Source organism: Coregonus lavaretus, assembly GCF_964263955.1.
Source record: "Coregonus lavaretus genome assembly, contig: HAP1_SCAFFOLD_717, whole genome shotgun sequence".
NCBI lineage: Eukaryota > Metazoa > Chordata > Actinopteri > Salmoniformes > Salmonidae > Coregonus > Coregonus lavaretus.
Genome location: NW_028161395.1, coordinates 105,565 through 126,266, shown reverse-complemented (window position 1 = coordinate 126,266; position 20,702 = coordinate 105,565). Strand labels below are relative to the sequence as shown.

General features: G+C 46.7%; 1 protein-coding gene across 1 annotated transcript in view; it reads left to right on the top strand.

Moving 5' to 3' along the window:
* Window positions 1-15,517: 15,517 nt before the first annotated feature.
* The window catches only part of LOC311120731 (serine/threonine-protein kinase WNK1-like), a gene marked incomplete at its 5' end in the record, with an annotated part of 84,040 nt that continues 78,855 nt past the window's right edge, over window positions 15,518-20,702 (top strand). Inside the window, one exon of the mRNA XM_084195309.1 lies at window positions 15,518-15,529. Within this exon, the coding sequence (XP_084051435.1) occupies window positions 15,518-15,529 (12 nt within the window). The remainder of the gene's footprint in view (window positions 15,530-20,702) is intronic.

Genomic DNA, 20,702 nt, shown 5'->3' with positions numbered 1-20,702 from the left:
AGTGAGTTCTCTCATTGCTCGTCTTTCAAGTTTGTCAAGTTCAAAAGCTTCCATTGTCCGTTTAGGGTCAAATTGAAATGTCTGCCATTGCACACAGCTCAGGAAAATTGAAGGGTCATTCAAAAAGAATATCCGTCTCGTCTTAATCATGATCGTTAAATCTTTGAATTGCTCTAATTTAATGTGATTTGGACACAAAGCAAGATATTGTTGGAGCTAAGCTGTTACTATCAAGGCCACCTTAGGATCTTGAGGCGTCTTGTCAAGTTTTGCAGAACAACAAAATTATGGCGATAATGAGGAGCTTTGAGTGGAAAAAGTGGAATTTTCTCATGCAAATGACAGATTATCCGTTGCTTCCACTCTTTGTTGGGTTAGGGATGCAGAGGAGAGCCCAGCTTTATTCTGGAAAGGTCTCATTACTAAGATTAGCCTACCTTCACCAGCCAGGACTTTTGAATGTGGTGGCTTTACTGTTAACAGGATGCTTGAGGGATTTAGACCATGGGCAGATTTAGGGCTCATAGTTGGATACAGTTGGATACAGTTGGATACAGTAGGATACAGTTGGATACAGTTGTCCTTCAAATGAAATTATGAATTGTGATGGACACATTGTCTCCTTTTAAAAAACAGAATCACTGTCCCAATTCACAGGTAGAGGTTTTTAGTTTTAGTTTTTTTAGCACTTCAGTTAAGTGTCCTTGTTGGTGGTGAGTCATAGAGGCTGTCAGTCACAGGTAAAGACTCATCTCTGGCTGCTGAATACTGATTCAGTCCATATGTTGCTTCATCTATCCCGGGACAAACAGTCACTTATGTCACTGTCGTCCCTCCTCCTCCTGATGAGAGGAGAAGCAGAGTGGAGAGGGAGACAGTCTTTTTTTTACCACTTTCCGATGAGGGATGGAGGGAAGAACAGAGGAGAGGTGGAGTGGAGACACCGGTCCTCCATTCCAGTCGGCCAGGCCTGTCTTGGTGAACAATAGAGTCTGTCTCTGGGTGACACTGGTTCGACTCAGCTCCAGGGAACAGCTCATCCATCGGACCTCCTGACCCCCAGGATGGTGCCCCGCGGCAGGCAGGAACATGCACTGAGGATGCCTTGTTGTCGGCTCCCCCTGGCTACATTCTAAATGGCACCCTATTCCCTATATAGTGCACTACTTATACCCACAGGACTCTGGTAGTGCACTATAAAGGGAATTGGGTGCCATTTGGAACGCATTCACACTGAGGACGCCTTGTCTATGCCCTGACCCAGATACACTCAGACCAGCCCCCGCAACCCAAATGGCACCCTACTTACTACACTACTTTAGACCAGAGCCCTATGGCCCTGGTCAAAGGTAGTGCACTATGTAGGGAATAGGGTGCCATTTGGTATGTAACCACTGTCTCTGACACACACCATAGATCATGTTCAAAGCACAATGTTAAAAATGGGCCTTATTGTGGCTTAGGCTGTCTTTTGTAATTCTTTGCCCTTGAGACTCTTATTTTCAGGGAAATTATTTATAGCCCTATAGTGCAATCTCTGCACTCTAGCAAGTATTATTTATTTATTTTAAAGAGGATTGCCAAGGATGCTTTGCACTGTAACATGGAAACCACTCTTTTGTTAAGTCGCGGCGGACTAGGATTTGCGAACATGTGCAGTGCCTGGATATGAGGGCAGATACCCAGACACTCATAAAACAGGGGATGCTGAAGTAATCCTGATGATTTCCAGCTTCTGGTTGAGTCTCTGGTTGAGTCCCAAATGGCACCATTTTCTGCATCCCAAATGGCACCCTAATTCCTATTTAGTGTACTACTTTTGACCAAGGCTCTGGTCAAAAGTAGTGCACTATATATGACATAGTGTGCCATTTGGGACTGAGTCTGAGCTAAAGCTCATTACCATGGCAGCTCTGTTGACTTTGTTCTATGGAGATGAGCAGGAGATGGAAACCCTCTCAGACCCTAATTGATGCAAATAGCTTCTGAGGATGGAGGCACTTTGAAAATGTAAACAGTGGTGATATCAGTTCTGTGACCCAAATGCAACCGTATTCCCCATATAGTGCACTTCTTTTTACTAGAGCCCTATGGGCCCTAGACAATGGTAGTGCATTATATAGGGAATATGTTGCCATTTGGGACAATATCAGGTGCTGTAGAGCTGAAGAGCTTTGTTGAATTATGTTAAGGGTTAGTGGATAGCCACAGAGTTATGGACGGATGTTACATGGCCTCGGCCGGCCTGTGACGGTCAGGTCTAGCCAGGAGGAGAGAGCATCCTAAATGGTAACCTATTCCCTATATAGTGAACTACTTTGACCAGAGCCCTATGGTTCCCTGGTCAGAAGTAGTGCACTATGTAGGGAATAGGGTGCCATTTAGGGCACCACCAGAGACATCCGAGGCCGTAACAGTAGGCTGAGCACCTGGTCACGTTTTGTCCTCTCGTGTGTGTGTGTGTGTGTGTGTGTGTGTGTGTGTGCGCAGTCTGTTCGGAAAAATGGCAAGTCAGTTGTGACTCATCTGTTATGGAGGCTCTGAATAAATTCATCACATTTTCTCTCTGATCCAGCAGCTGCAAGCTTACTCAATATTTGTATTATTTTTATGGGTTTTTATTCTGCTGTTGCTACTCAGGCTGTTGCTAGGCCATAATTGTCTGATTTGCAACCTATGAGGAGCCCTGAACTAGAGCTGGGACGATAAACCAAAAATGATCGACACCGACCATTCTGACCACTTAAAATAACACATCCTAGATCTGAATGAATGAAATAATCTTATTAAATACTTTTTTCTTTACATAGTTGAATGTGCTGACAACAAAATCACACAAAAATTATCAATGGAAATCAAATGTATCAACCCATGGAGGTCTGGATTTGGAGTCACCCTCAAAATTAAAGTGGAAAACCACACTACAGGCTGATCCAACTTTGATGTAATGTCCTTAAAACAAGTAAAAATGAGGCTCAGTTGTGTGTGTGGCCTCCACGTGCCTGTATGACCTCCCTACAACGCCTGGGCATGCTCCTGATGAGGTGGCGGATGGTCTCCTGAGGGATCTCCTCCCAAACCTGGACTAAAGCATCCGCCAACTCCTGGACAGTCTGTGGTGCAACGTGGCGTTGGTGGATGGAGCGAGACATGATGTCCCAGATGTGCTCAATTGGATTCAGGTCTGGGGAACGGGCGGGCCAGTCCATAGCATCAATGCCTTCCGCTTGCAGGAACTGCTGACACACTCCCAGCCACATGAGGTCTAGCATTGTCTTGCATTAGGAGGAACCCAGGGCCAACCGCACCAGCATATGGTCTCACAAGGGGTCTGAGGATCTCATCTCGGTACCTAATGGCAGTCAGGCTACCTCTGGCGAGCACATGGAGGGCTGTGCGGCCCCCCAAAGAAATGCCACCCCACACCATGACTGACCCACCGCCAAACCGGTCATGCTGGAGGATGTTGCAGGCAGCAGAACGTTCTCCACGGCGTCTCCAGACTCTGTCACGTCTGTCACGTGCTCAGTGTGAACCTGCTTTCATCTGTGAAGAGCACAGGGCGCCAGTGGCGAATTTGCCAATCTTGGCGTTCTCTGGCAAATGCTGAACGTCCTGCACGGTGTTGGGCTGTAAGCACAACCCCCACCTGTGGACATCGGGCCCTCATACCACCCTCATGGAGTCTGTTTCTGACCGTTTGAGCAGACACATGCACATTTGTGGCCTGCTGGAGGTAATTTTGCAGTGCTCTGGCAGTGCTCCTCCTGCTCCTCCTTGCACAAAGGCGGAGGTAGCAGTCCTGCTGCTGGGTTGTTGCCCTCCTACGGCCTCCTCCACGTCTCCTGATGTACTGGCCTGTCTCCTGGTAGCGCCTCCATGCTCTGGACACTACGCTGACAGACACAGCAAACCTTCTTGCCACAGCTGGCATTGATGTGTCATCCTGGATGAGCTGCACTACCTGAGCCACTTGTGTGTGTTGTAGACTTCGTCTCATGCTACCACTAGAGTGAAAGCACCGCCAGCATTCAAAAGTGACCAAAACATCAGCCAGGAAGCATAGGAACTGAGAAGTGGTCTGTGGTCACCACCTGCAAAACCAGTCCTTTATTGGGGGTGTCTTGCTAATTGCCTATAATTTCCACCTGTTGTCTATTCCATTTGCACAACAGCATGTGAAATGTATTGTCAATCAGTGTTGCTTCCTAAGTGGACAGTTTGATTTCACAGAAGTGTGATTGACTTGGAGTTACATTGTGTTGTTTAAGTGTTCCCTTTATTTTTTTGAGCAGTGTAGTTTTTAAAGGCTAATAAAAAAACAACTATGGTGCACATTTAATGTTATCGTTATCACATAAATTCAGGCAATTTATCACGGTATGGATTATTGTCCATATCGCCCAGCTCTACCCTGAACCCATCTCTCAAATCAGCACTGAGTGACTTGAGACGGGGATATGTCAGTACCAGAGCAGGGGATATGTCAGTACCAGAGCAGGGGATATGTCAGTACCAGAGCAGGGGATATGTCAGTACCAGAGCAGGGGATATGTCAGTACCAGAGCAGGGGATATGTCAGTACCAGAGCAGGGGATATGTCAGTACCAGAGCAGGGGATATGTCAGTACCAGAGCAGGGGATATGTCAGTACCAGAGCAGGGGATATGTCAGTACCAGAGCAGGGGATATGTCAGTACCAGAGCAGGGGATATGTCAGTACCAGAGCAGGGGATATGTCAGTACCAGAGCAGGGGATATGTCAGTACCAGAGCAGGGGATATGTCAGTACCAGAGCAGGGGATATGTCAGTACCAGAGCAGGGGATATGTCAGTACCAGAGCAGGGGATATGTCAGTACCAGAGCAGGGGATATGTCAGTACCAGAGCAGGGGATATGTCAGTACCAGAGCAGCTGCACAGTGAGGCCCTCTGTACCCTGACCTCCCCTTCATCAGTCACAGTTTACCCTGCCTCTAATCCCAGCCAGCTTCTCTGAAAAGGCTTCAAAAACAACACAAAGATGGAGATAATCATCCTACTCCTTAAATGCATGGGGTGTGTCCCAAATGGTTCCCTATTCCGCACATAGTGCAGAACTTTCCCAATGTGGTGCCATTTAGGATGCAGCCATTGAGAAAGTATATGTTACGTGTCCGGTTGGTAGGCAAGATGCACCACATTGGGGCACCCCCTGGGGGCAGGATGACTGAATTGCAACCATGGAGAACTAGTTTGGCGTTTGGGGCCCACATGGTCTTGGTTACTGGTAATCTGTGAAGTACTGGTTGACGGGAAACAAAAAATCCTGGAGCCTCTGCAAAAAAACACGAGCCCCCAAGTTTCCTTCCCTAATTGGAACCTACCGTTGAAATGAATTCTAAGAATCCCTTTTTTGAAAGTTACAGTAGGTTCTATGTCCGCTTTGCATTTACTAGCGCTTCTCAAGTAACTCTTATTCAAAGCAGATGTTCTGCTGCTGCTTCTTGTTCTTCTTGCAAATTCTCCTTTTTCATTTCCTCTGTCATTTATTCTCGTTTCAAACCCTCTCGAGATCCTCAACCGTGACTGGCTGATTTGAGGGGTTGGAGGTTTGTGAGCACCAACCAGAGAGACCCAGGTCTAAAGACAGCACTGTACACATTAAACGGTGTGTCCCAAATTGCACCGTATTCCCTACATAGTGCACTACTTTTGACCAGGGGCCCATATTTAACCTTTATTTTAACAGGGAGTCCCATTTGAGACCATGTTCTCTTTTGCAAGAGAGCCCTGCATAGGGCTAGGGTAAATCAATAGTAGTGCACTATAAAGGGAATAGGGTGCCATTTGGGACGCATTCCTACACACAGTGGGCCTTTTCACTTGGCTTGTAGCTGTAGACCGCTGGGCACCATCTTTCACTGATCCAATGTCACTACTTTTTAGGACTTAAGTCCACATTAACTGACAAAAAGACTGAAGGGGAAACACAGTGGCTTGCGAAAGTATTCACCCCCCTTGGCATTTTTCCTATTTTGTTGCCTTACAACCTTGAACTAAAATGGATTTTTTGGTGGTTTGTATCATTTGATTTACACAACATGCCTACCACTTTGAAGATGCAAAATATTTTTTGGGGTGAAACAAACAACAAATAAGACAAAAAAACTGAACTTGAGTGTGCATAACTATTCAACCCCCCCAAAGTCAATATTTCGTAGAGCCACATTTTGCAGCAATTACAGCTGCAAGTCTCTTGGGGTATGTCTTTATAAGCTTGGCACATCCAGCCACTGGGATTTTTGCCCTTTCTTCAAGGCAAAACTGCTCCAGCTCTTTCAAGTTGGATGGGTTCCGCTGGTGTACAGCAATCTTTAAGTCATACCACAGATTCTCAATTGGATTGAGGTCTGGGCTTTGACTAGGCCATTCCAAGACATTTAAATGTTTCTCCTTAAACCACTCAAGTGTTGCTTTAGCAGTATGCTTAGGGTCATTGTCCTGCTGGAAGGTGAACCTCTCTGTAAGGCTGAAACAGGTTTCCCTAAAGAATTTCCCTGTATTTAGCGCCATCCATCATTCCTTCAATTCTGACAGTTTCCCAGTCCCTGCCGATGAAAAACATCTCCACAGCATGATGCTGCCACCACCATGCTTCACTGTGGGGATGGTGTTCTCGGGGTCATGAGGTGTTGGGTTTGTGCCAGACATAGCGTTTTCCTTGATGGCCAAAAAGCTCAATTGTAGTCTCATCTGACCAGTGTACCTACTTCCAGATGTTTGGGGAGTTTCCCGCATGCCTTTTGGCGGAGTGTACGGCTTAAAGTGGTCCTATGGACAGATACTCCAAACTCCGCTGTGGAGCTTTGCAGCTCCTTCAGGGTTATCTTTGGTCTCTTTGTTGCCTCTCTGATTAATGCCCTCCTTGCCTGGTCCGTGAATTTTGGTGGGCGGCCCTCTCTTGGCAGGTTTGTTGTGGTGCCATATTCTTTCCATTTTTTAAGAATGGATTTAATGGTCCTCCGTGGGATGTTCAAAGTTTCAGATATTTTTTTATAACCCAACCCAATCTGTACTTCTCCACAACTTTGTCCCTGACCTGTTTGGATAGCTCCTTGGTCTTCATGGTGCCGCTTGCTTGGTGGTGCCCCTTGCTTAGTGGTGTTGGAGACTCTGGGGCCTTTCAGAACAGGTGTAAATATATACTGGGATCATGTGACACTTATATTGCTATGTTTATTTAACTAATTATGTGACTTCTGAAGGTAATTGGTTGCACCAGATCTTATTTAGGGGCTTCATAGCAAAGGGGGAAAATACATATGCACGCACCACTTTTCTGTTTATTAATTTTTTAGAATTTATTTGAAACAAGTTATTTTTTTCATTTCACTTCACCAATTTGGACTATTTGGTGTATGTCCATTACATGAAATCCAAATGAAAATCCATTTAAATTACAGGTTGTAATGCAACAAAATAGGAAAAACGCCAAGGGGGATGAATACTTTTGCAAGGCACTGTAGGCTAACTCATATGACTAGGCAGTTGGCCAAGTCTGAACTGACTAAGCTAGTTTTGTCAAAAAGGCATAGGTTCGGTCATTTGAAAAGATCGTCCGCCCTCCTTTGGTAAATAACAAACTAGGTCTATAAGGGGTTATTTGAGCCAATGATCTGAACTTTAGAGCATTTGGTACACAGCCCTCCTGTTTCCATCATTGTTGCCTAGTTCCAGAAATAGCCGAGACAGACATAGAACTGTCACTGCTGCTAGAACTGATTTTCGTCTCTTTGAACTGCCCTGAAGACGGAACAGGAAAGAAAGTTGGAGGAATGGGGATATTTTTGAAGTTGACAAGAGTCTCTTATGATGTCTGCAGCAGATGCAATGGAGAGGGAGTTTAGCCTCATAACCCAACCAGTCACCAAAACCAGCCTTGTCTGAATCTCTAGAACGAAAGAGATCCCTCATCCTCTTCCTGTTCATAACTTCATAAGACTCCAATTCTCCTACTTGCCCCTCTTCATGGGTCCGCTCTCAAACACGCGATAGCCTATAAATGCAATATCTTTCTGCCCAGAGGGAGGGTGAAGGGTTAACACTTGTTTTGATGGTAGAGGGAAATTGGTAATGGGGGACCATTGCATTACTAAGTGCTGCTGGGAAATAGAGTGGTAGGCTTTCAGTCAGCTAGTCACATGGCCAACCCTGAGCCTGTCTTCCTGTCCATCAGGGGGGAAAATGCAACAGATGCGCGTGTGCGCGCACACACACACACACACACACACACACACATTTATTCATCATCATCATCATCAGTGGAGCCAGATGATAAGCTGATAAACCAGCCTGCCTCTCCTCAGCCCTTCCAGTACAGTTAATGTGGGCTGAGTTATATAATAACCATCAACAGTCCTGGTAGTACAGGTTCCCAGGGAACTTTCTGGATGCGTCCCAAATGGCACCGTGTTCCCAATATAGTGCACTGCTTTTGACCCGAGTAGTGCTGAGCAATTAACCAAAATGTCTGTTAAACAACTCATTTATCACTATGGGTTCAATTATTTGAATTCCATTTAGTTCGTTTTTCTTCTTCTGTGAGCTCAATGCACACACTGCGCTGCAGTTTCTCTGTGCGACGTAGTAGGGACAGGGTTGGAAATTAACACCCACCAAGAATGTCTATTTCACCAGCCACCTTGGCAGGTGGTCACACAGAGCATTTGGGAAATGTTTTATCATCCAAATTAAAGCCCACATGTAGAAGTCTTTATCCTTGTGTTTCTTTGCCGTTTACATCGTTTTGTTCACACCCTAGCTTGTTTTTCAATGTTAGTTTGAGTTTGTTGCAACTGTCTGCTGCTAGGAAGACACAGCAGTCAGAATTTTTCACAGACAAGCATGTGCCCAAGTTACCACGGTAACAGCCCTTCCCTTAAAGGGGCAGCTGAACATTTTTGTCTCCCCTAATGATTGTGCTTGATTTGAGTATGGATCACTCGCAAAAACCTTTATTCATTAACACTCAAGTATTTTAACACTCAAATATTTTAATTGTTCTCCTAGATTTATTTGTGTGCTTCTACATTTCTACTTCGGAGCACATTATGTACTCCTTGTAAAAAAAAAAATCAGCATATAGCCCTGAACTCTAATAATAAATAAGCTGTATCACTCAGCATTTTGTGGCAGGGCAGGCATGTTGTTGGTTCTTGATGAACAGTTGTAGATCTGTTTCTGTTTTTACTATTGTGTGTAAATTATTTATTTTAAAATACATTGGTTAAAAGACGCAGGTCACAGAAATGAAATTAAGCAATATACCCAATTTACTTCTTACTAGTAAATATATTTTTTTTTAATCTACCTGCCACCGTGGCTAGTGGGACAAAAAGTTAATTTCTCACCCTGCGTAGGGAGTTGTAGTTTCCAACAGGCCAATGTTCTACATAGTTTAGTGCAGAAAATATGATAATTAACTACAATGACCATAATCCATTATTTTACGCCTGCTAATGAGCGATCAGGAGAGGATACATATAGCACAGTTTCTTTGAGGTATTGGTATTTAGTTTTTTGCCATAGCACCACACAGCTGATTCAAATAATCAACCAATCATCAAGCTTTGATAATTTGAATCAGCTGTGTAGTGCACACATTTTACATTACATTTTAGTCATTTAGCAGACGCTCTTATCCAGAGCGACTTACAGGAGCAATTAGGGTTAAGTGCCTTGCTTAAGGGCACATCGACAGATTTTTCACCTAGTCGGCTCAGGGATTAGAACCAGCGACCTTTCGGTTACTGGCACAACGCTCTTACCCACTAAGCTACCTGCCGCCCCACACCTTGGGCTCCTGAGGACCGAGTTTGGGAAACGCTGCCTTATTTACTTTGAACTACTAAAATAGTGATTTAGTCAGACTGCTTGGGCAGTAGCTCTATAGAGATGATGACTTGGAATGAAATAATACAGTCATCAAATAAAACAAATGTAATATGCACAACTGATATATTCTATTAAAGTAAAGTAACGTGAATAAATTATGGTTAATAAGTGATGAGCAGTAATTATAAAAAAAAAAAAAAAAAAAAAATCTGTGTTACAGCATTCAACCCACGTAATGCATAGTGCATTTAATATTAAAAAAATAATCGAAACAAAATATCATGATTTATTTTTTAACCAACTTTATTTTTTTACCGAGCCATATGGTGCATAAGTACTGCACTATATAGGGAATAGGTTGCCATTTGGGACAAAGCTTTCTGTCATCGCCTGCTTCCTCTGAGGATTGCTTAATTTTTCTGTAGTGTTCTCCACTTCTCATTGAGGCATGGCTGTTTCCATTGAGGCCCCATTGTGTGTGTGACTGTGTGTGTGTGTGTGTGTGTGTGTTACTGATAAAACTCATAACTTCATAACATGCCAGTTTGTTCACCCTCTAGGCCAAATCATGTAGTCAAGTCAACCGTGAGTGATAGTTGTCTTTTCTTAAGTAAATAAACAGTGATGACTGGTGAGGGGTTTTGACAGACACAGGTAGTTGTCAGCTAGAGACAGTAATACAGGTTCAGTTCCTCTTGTTTTGGTTCAACAGGATCAGAGAGTGGAAAAGGACAACACTTTATCTCTGTCCACAAACTGTGGGAGATTTATGTGGTGATTCACAGTGTGTGTGCGCCGCACTATTCGTGCTAAGGGTTGCTTTGTGTATTTTCTGAAACAACCCTGTGTATCAGACTTTGACTGGTGCATTTTTGTTAAATATGAATCTTAGTTGGGCCAGTGGTGTGAATGGTATTCCTAGTGGGCTCTCTGTCTCTCAACACACACACACACTGTTTCGCCGGCGCGATGAACCGTTCCCTGTGAAGAAGAGAGGGGCTCAATGACAGGATTTTACCTTTTTAAAAATGTGTGAACAATTTAAAGAATGCATTGTCACACCACACTGTCACACACACTGGATGGATAGTCTGTTCCTCGAAACCCATGGTCTCCTGTCAGCTCTAGGCTTGGGGTTTTACTCTGCAGCTTTAGCTGTGTGTGTGTGTGTGTGTGTGTGTGTGTGTGTGTGTGTGCACGTGCGCTAGCAGGCAGAAACTAACTCTCTCTGTACCGGGGATGTGCGCTACACAAGGCCTTCTCTATATAGGGCTACTGCTAAATGGATACAGTCAGTTCTGTATTTGCTGCTGTATTAGGTCCAGCTGGGCCTCTGTAAGTAGAGTCAACTGTTAGGGGGAAGTTCCCCTGTGTAGAGGCCGGCAGACACACACATAGTGTGTACCCACACTAACCTCCTCTCCTGCTGCGCTCCCCTCTCATACAGTATGTCTCTAGAGACAATTTACCAGCCCTCATTGACCATTTTTCTCTATATGGGGAGTTTGGTTGCCTTTAGACATTGTCAAGTGGGATTTTAGCTTGACAGACTGTAGACATTGTCAAGTGGGATGTTAGCTTGACAGACTGTAGACGTTGACAAGTGGGTTGTTAGCTTGACAGACTGTAGACATTGACAAGTGGGTTGTTAGCTTGACAGACTGTAGACGTTGACAAGTGGGTTGTTAGCTTGACAGACTGTAGACGTTGACAAGTGGGTTGTTAGCTTGACAGACTGTAGACGTTGACAAGTGGGTTGTTAGCTTGACAGACTGTAGACGTTGACAAGTGGGTTGTTTTTTTGACAGACTGTAGATGTTGACAAGTGGGTTGTTAGCTTGACAGACTGTAGACGTTGACAAGTGGGTTGTTAGCTTGACAGACTGTAGACGTTGACAAGTGGGTTGTTAGCTTGACAGACTGTAGACGTTGACAAGTGGGTTGTTAGCTTGACAGACTGTAGACATTGTCAAGTGGGTTGTTAGCTTGACAGACTGTAGACGTTGACAAGTGGGTTGTTAGCTTGACAGACTGTAGACGTTGACAAGTGGGTTGTTAGCTTGACAGACTGTAGACGTTGACAAGTGGGTTGTTAGCTTGACAGACTGTAGACGTTGACAAGTGGGTTGTTAGCTTGACAGACTGTAGACGTTGACAAGTGGGTTGTTTTTTTGACAGACTGTAGATGTTGACAAGTGGGTTGTTAGCTTGACAGACTGTAGACGTTGACAAGTGGGTTGTTAGCTTGACAGACTGTAGACGTTGACAAGTGGGTTGTTAGCTTGACAGACTGTAGATGTTGACAAGTGGGTTGTTAGCTTGACAGACTGTAGACGTTGACAAGTGGGTTGTTAGCTTGACAGACTGTAGACGTTGACAAGTGGGTTGTTAGCTTGACAGACTGTAGACGTTGACAAGTGGGATGTTGACAGACTGTCCATATGTTGTGGCTCTCATCTCAGGGGTTAGTCTTGGCTCATTTTAAACTGAAAGCGGAAGTACAGAGTTGGTTGGTTTGACCTCTTCTTCTCAGAAATAGAAGTAGGTGAAATGTTGTATTCTGGGCTACTTCTCCAAGGCACAGTCTGTCAGTCCTTTAAGCCAGCCAGGCTTCCTTTATGTCTTAATGACAGCCGTCTGTCTGTCTGCTGCTCTGAGCTGGAGATGGAGATGGACCAGAGTGAGTGGCTGTGTTACTGTCTGTAGTACTACAGTAGATATACACACAGAGCCTGTTACTGTCTGTAGTACTACAGTAGATATACACACAGAGCCTGTTACTGTCTGTAGTACTACAGTAGATATACACACAGAGCCTGTTACTGTCTGTAGTACTACAGTAGATATACACACAGAGCCTGTTACTGTCTGTAGTACTTCAGTAGATATACACACAGAGCCTGTTACTGTCTGTAGTACTACAGTAGATATACACACAGAGCCTGTTACTGTCTGTAGTACTACAGTAGATATACACACAGAGCCTGTTACTGTCTGTAGTACTACAGTAGATATACACACAGAGCCTGTTACTGTCTGTAGTACTACAGTAGATATACACACAGAGCCTGTTACTGTCTGTAGTACTACAGTAGATATACACACAGAGCCTGTTACTGTCTGTAGTACTACAGTAGATATACACACAGAGCCTGTTACTGTCTGTAGTACTACAGTAGATATACACGCAGAGCCTGTTACTGTCTGTAGTACTACAGTAGATATACACACAGAGCCTGTTACTGTCTGTAGTACTACAGTAGATATACACGCAGAGCCTGTTACTGTCTGTAGTACTACAGTAGATATACACACAGCTTGTTACTGTCTGTAGTACTACAGTAGATATACACACAGAGCCTGTTACTGTCTGTAGTACTACAGTAGATATACACAATACACAGAGCATGTTACTGTCTGTAGTACTACAGTAGATATACACACAGAGCCTGTTACTGTCTGTAGTACTACAGTAGATATACACAATACACAGAGCATGTTACTGTCTGTAGTACTACAGTAGATATACACACAGAGCCTGTTACTGTCTGTAGTACTACAGTAGATATACACACAGCCAGCTAGCCAGTTCCCACATCCCTCCTTATCTGTCAGTGTGCTGGGAGAAAGTCCAGTGGATTAGAGTGAGGCCTGTTCTAATCCGTGAGAACTCTCCTCCTCACACCCTGGGTAGTAGGCTCTCCCACACTGAGGCCCAAATGGCACCCTATTCCCTACATAGTGCACTTATTTTGAGCAGGGCCATTATGGGCTCACTATGTAGGGAATACGGTGCGATTTGGGACGCACACAGAGACTGAGACCAGACTGCAATGCACTGCCAGTCCAGAGTAATCGCTCTTACTTAACCCACCCTTCTGCCTCGGCATGTCTCGGAACGGTACAAATCATCCCCTGGCAAGGATACAACTCAGTCAGGGTTGCTCCAGGTCTATGTACACCAGGACTGGGTCATCTCACAGTGGTCTGGGTGGCTCCAGGTCTATGTCCACCAGGACTGGGTCATCTCACAGTGGTCTGGGTGGCTCCAGGTCTATGTCCACCAGGACTGGGTCATCTCACAGTGGTCTGGGTGGCTCCAGGTCTATGTCCACCAGGACTGGGTCATCTCACAGTGGTCTGGGTGGCTCCAGGTCTATGTCTACCAGGACTGGGTCATCTCACAGTGGTCTGGGTGGCTCCAGGTCTATGTCCACCAGGACTGGGTCATCTCACGGTGGTCTGGGTGGCTCCAGGTCTATGTCCACCAGGAATGGGTCATCTCACAGTGGTCTGGGTGGCTCCAGGTCTATGTCCACCAGGAATGGGTCATCTCACAGTGGTCTGGGTGGCTCCAGGTCTATGTCCACCAGGACTGGGTCATCTCTATGATCCAAGTGGCGCTCCGGTTTGGGTGTTACAGATAATGTACTGTACGCTGAGTAGCTGCCCGTAGCTTAAGCTAGCTAGCTACCTTCCTTAGGTGTTGTGCTATTGTTAGAGGATGGGGTGAGTGCTAGTGGTCTTTCAGATACTGGTTCAAAGACACACACACGCACGCGCGCTCCGTGAGACTGGTATGGTCTTCTTATCAGTGTGTCTTTGATCCTTCCAGTGGCGTTGGAAACCTGCTGCCAGAATAATAAGTCACTCACTGCAGCCCTGTTTTCATTTGACTGTTACATATCTCTGTGTTCATAACTACAAGTCACCAAGTGATTTGTCATCAGAGTGACTCGTATAACAGGGACTGATTGCTCATGTCTATTCTACTATTGTCCCATATTGTTTAGTTTGATAAGGCTCTATATGACCGGTCTGGTGGGTGAGCTCTGGCCTCACCCGTCCTGTTTTCGCCTCTATCTGTCATCTCACTGTCAGTCAGATAATGGATATAGTGCTCTGAATTGATTGAACAATATCTCTTTGCTGAACCCATTGCATTCTGAGAGTGCTGTCTCCCTACACTGCCACAATAACCTTGACTGGGAGTGGGCGTACATAGCCATAGAAATGGACTTACTACAACGGACATTCCTATTCCAGTCAAATATCCGTGGTCTGGAGAGGCTTTGACCATTCTACTAATTCGATTTCTATGGTCCATACAGCACCACTCACTGCCTTCCCTGCCAGTAATCCTGACCACCACAAATCCTTGGAAATGGTAACTAGGCACTCTGATTCCAGCCTTCCAGCCATTTCCCCCATCTGTATTAATATTTGATATGTGGAAATGGAAAAGGAATTTATCAATGCCCTCCAGGCCCGGCCCTGTCTCTAGCCAGTAATGCCACGGACCCCTCAGTTCTCATATCCTGGCACACACACACCCACACGAGCATGCACATTCCACACACACACACCTACACACACACACACACACACCCTAACTGAAAACAACTGTGCCCAGATTACTGTGCTGAATCTGGGCTTGGGCTAGCTGGAGATGTCCCTAAGGACTGAGAATATCAATCATTTTCCAGAGAGAAAGGAGTGAGAGAGAAACACAAAACATGTTCATTAGATTTTGGATTTGGCTGATCCACCTCTTCTCACACATACACACACACACACACACACACACACACACACACTGGAGGGCTTTGGAACGATTGTTGTCATTGGAGGTTGGTTCAGTATGTACGAGGGGGTGAGTTTAGCTGTTTGTCTGAGCCAGTGGTGAGGTTGGGATCAGGTCCTCTGTTGTATCTGGCTCCCTCTGGGCTCCTCTGGGCTGGAGAGGGGTTGTTTTCTGGATGGAGGGATGGAGAGCCTGGCCAACTGCTTGTTTATCTCCATGCCCAGACCAGGAGGAGGAGGAGGAGGATAGCCAGGGGTTTGGAACACAAATGTTCTATGTGGAGAATGAAGGAGGAGGAGGAAGGAAAGAAGAGTAGAGGGAAGAGGAGGAGGAGGAGGAGGAGAAAGTACAGATAGCAAGGTGTGAGGAGGAGAGGGATGAGAGGAGAGCCAGGGGTTTGCAATTGCAACACACACAAACTTTCTATGTGGTAAATGAACCGGGTCCAAGGAATAAGCGTCTGATTGTTTGACTGAGAGAGCGTCTGACTGAGTGCAGGGTCAGGCGTGTTGGGATGATGCGGAGGGCAGCTGAAGCTGTAACAGGCCGGCTGAAGCCTGACCTGCCTGGCTGTTGGTGTATTACACAGATGAAAGAGCTTCCACGCTGAGCTCCACGTGCCACAGAGAACCACAGGAATTAGCCTGCTCCCAGATCTGTTTGGGCTGCAGGGCCTATAGCCATTAGCCAATGACCACAGGAGTTGGCAAGACGGCACAAACAGATCTGGGACCAGGCTAGTAGGATTTATCTTGGAATCACGTACAGCACCACCTTTTGGCTCCATGTTTCCTTGTTGAAGGAAGGAACCTGTCTGACGTTCTGCTCTGTGTGCTATGGCCTGGTGCTCCACTGTGGTCTTAGGTTGTTAAACTTATCCCTTGTGGTCACTGGTCAAACCTGAAGTAGGACACCTTGTGACTTGGAGAGCAGGGAGGAACTGGTTTGCTACCACAAAGTCTCTCTCTCTTGTTGAATTTAACACAGGAGAGGCCAGTGACCCGGCCGATGACACACTGTTATAGCTAACCATTCTGGGTGTGTTAGTGATTTCATTAAAGGGCTAATGCATTCTGAGCTATTTTGCACATGCGCTTAATCTAGTCCACATTCAGGTCACAGGTCGTGTTTTGCAATGCACAAACAAACACCTGTGTTGTATTCTAAGCAGCAATGCGCTAAATGTGTATTTTGTGGTTAGCCAGCGTGGGGAGAGAAGACAAGGTGTACAGAGGCAGCAGAAGCAAACATGACGAGCATTACAAACCTCCCTCTTCACTTCTCTCACACTTTGACTGGATGGCAAAAAAAAATTGTTGCAAGATTTATTTTTGAATTCTGAAGGGTGGCACAGAAAACTTTAAAGGGAAATTTCAAACATTTTCAACTTCATATTCATCATCTCCAGCATCACCCCAACATCAATATGTGTGAAAATGGCACGTTTCTATGTTTTGTAGTAAAAAAGATAGCGGAAGATAAGTGTTTCCAATGACATCATCGGTGCGCGTCCTGTGATTTTAACCAATTATGAGGAGGCATTGCCCACTAATTGCCAATTAATTATGTATACTAATTGGTTGAACACATCTTCCTCTTATCTTTTTTTTTACTACAAAATATAGAAACTTGCCATTTTCACATGTTGATGTTGGGGTGGTGCTGGAGATGATGAATATGAAGTAGAAAAATTGTGAAATTTCCCTTTAATAATATTGATAGTATGCAGGTGGATAATATATTTCCAAGTCAGTCTTTCCAAAGCTGATGTGTATATGGCCCTGAGACCCCTGATCCTCGTTAGAGCTGCCTAATGTCTAATGGCCTCATCTGGGCTAAGAGTGTTTTCAGACCCACCTTCCCTGCTGTGTTTCGATACACAGAACCTGATCCCTCTGGAACCTCCCGGACTCTGACTGGTAATGGATTGGCTTAACGGGTTGCATCTGTGCTTTGGTGACACGGAGGGTCCTCCTGCTGGTGATTTAGATGGATTTAAGGTGGCTTGAACTTGAATTGACATGGGCTTTATGGCTGTACACAGGTGAAAGACGCACACAGACAGATACTGACATGGAGACACTTTTTTCTCTTTCTTCTGTAGAGTAGACCGTGACGCAGAGACACAGGCCAATAGACCGCTGTGAGATGACCCAGTCCTGGTGTACATAGACCTGGAGCAACCCTGACTGAGTTGTATCCTTGCCAGGGGATGATTTGTACCGTTCCGAGACATGCCGAGGCAGAAGGGTGGGTTAAGTAAGAGCGATTACTCTGGACTGGCAGTGCATTGCAGTCTGGTCTCAGTCTCCGTGTGCATCCCAAATGGCACCGTGCCTGCCTCTGCCAGCTAAAAGGACAAAATCACTGCTAATGCTACAACTAAAATCTCCGAAAATATTACTCCTTTAGTGCTTTAACCAGGCATTGTTCTCATCCTCATGTAATGCCCCTGGTGCAGATTTCAGAGCACCACCATCCTGACCCCCATCAGTGGATTAAAACTATAATATCCTCAACGGAGGTAGAATTTGTGTTTATCTGGGCTGGAAAATAAGGTCATAATGAAAGAAATTGATGTCTCTGACCTTTTTTGTGAAACTGAAGGCTGAACCCTGTCTGCTTTTGGTACCATCTGACCAGGAAGGAATGAGGATGATTAATGACTAGGTTTGTTGACCGATAAGGCCTCCTCCCACCCTATCTCTCTCTCTCTGCCTGCCTGTGTATGTTGAAAAGAAAAGAGATGACGCAACGTTGTGCCAAGTTGATCTGGCCGTTAGTTAGTGAGAGTATAGGAGAGGTGGCGGTTAAAAGGGGCAGGCAGGCTATATCAGTTTCCATGGCTGGGCAGACATTTACGTAACCTGTTGCTGCAGAGGCAACTGTTCAGTGTCAGCTCAGACCCTGTGTGCTCGTGCATAAATTACATGTGTTGATCAGGGTGTTTGGTGACTGGTCGCCCATGTCCTCATGTTTTAGAGTCAGTCTGGCATTGGCGCAGTAAAGGTACCCCAGCGTGTGTGTGTGTGTGTGTGTGTGTGTGTGTGTGTGTGTATAGAGGTGCACCACGGTGTGTGAAAGTGATACTGATCAGTGTCCCCTCTGGCTCAGCATGCTCTGACCGTGCTGCCACATTTGACTGATGGCCGAGCCCTGGCTGTTCTAACACACACACACACACACACACACACACACACACACACACACACACACACACACACACCACAACCCCCCCCCTCTACACACACACCACAACCCCCCCTCCACACACACACCACAACCCCCCCTCCACACACACACCACAACCCCCCCCTCCACACACACAACACAACCCACCCTCCACACACACACCACAATCCCCCCTCCACACACCACAATCCCCCCTCCACACACACACACCACAATCCCCCCCCCCTCCACACACACACCACAACCCCCCCCCTCCACACACACACACCACAACCCCCCCCCTCCACACACACACCACAACCCCCCCCCTCCACACACACACACCACAACCCCCCCCCTCCACACACACACCACAACCCCCCCCCCCTCCACACACACACCACAACCGCCCCCCTCCACACACACACCACAACCCCCCCTCCACACACACACACACCACAACCCCCCCTCCACACACACACACCACAACCCCCCCTCCACACACACACCACAACCCCCCCCCCCTCCACACACACACCACAACCCCCCCCCCTCCACACACACACCACAACCCCCCCCCCCCTCCACACACACACACACCACAACCCCCCCTCCACACACACACACCACAACCCCCCCTCCACACACACACACACACCACAACCCCCCCCCCTCCACACACACACACCACAACCCCCCCCCTCCACACACACACGCACACACACACACCACAACCCCCCCCCTCCACACACACACGCACGCACACACACACACCACAACCCCTCCTCCACATCTCCCTAACCACCCCTCCACACCTCCCTAACCCCCCCCCCCTCCACACCTCCCTAACCACCCCTCCACACCTCCCTAACCCCCCCCCCCCTCCACACCTCCCTAACCCCCCCTCCACACACCTCCCCAACCCCTCCTCCACACACCTCCCCAACCCCTCCTCCACACACCTCCCTAACCCCCCCTCCACACCTCCCTAACCCCCCCTCCACACCTCCCTAACCCCCCTCCACACCTCCCTAACCACCCCTCCACACCTCCCTAACCCCTCCTCCACACACACCTCCCTAACCCCCCCTCCACACCTCCCTAACCACCCCTCCACACCTCCCTAACCCCCCCTCCACACCTCCCTAACCACCCCTCCACACACCTCCCCAACCCCTCCTCCACACACCTCCCTAACCCCCCCTCCACACCTCCCTAACCACCCCCTCCACACCTCCCTAACCACCCCTCCACACCTCCCTAACCCCCCCTCCACACACCTCCCCAACCCCTCCTCCACACACCTCCCTAACCCCCCCTCCACACCTCCCTAACCACCCCTCCACACCTCCCTAACCACCCCTCCACACCTCCCTAACCCCCCCTCCACACCTCCCTAACCCCCCTCCACACCTCCCTAACCCCCCTCCACACCTCCCTAACCCCCCCTCCACACCTCCCTAACCCCCCTCCACACCTCCCTAACCCCCCCTCCACACCTCCCTAACCTAACCTTTTTCTTTCCCTCTCCACTGCTTTTATGTGATTCCAGTCCGTGATTTAACACAAAGCTCATTACAGATCATTATAGGAAGACATCTGGTTTTACTATGCTATGATGAAGTCTGACCTTAAAGGGATACTTTGGGTTTTTCCCCCAGAGTCAGATGAACTCGTGGATACCATTTTGATGTCTCTGCGTGCGGTTTGAAGGAAGTTGCTAACTAGCGCTAGCGCAATTGCTAACTAGCGTGCTAGCAGATACCCATAGACTTCCAGTCATTGTGCTAACGCTAGTTAGCATTGGTTCGCAAAACTACTTCTAACTTCCTTCATACTGGACACAGACATAAAATGGTATCCACAAGTTCATCTGATTCTGGGGAAGTAGATAAAGGGCCTCTTTGCCGAAATCCCGAAGTATCTCTTTAACAGTGCCAACCCTCTGGACCACTAAAATATTTCTAAACCCCAAACATGGAATCTCCATAAAGCAAGTCAAACCTCTAAAACTCACCCTTTTAAATGTACAGCAATGTTTGCTAGTGTTTCCCCGACCACATTGGCCGGT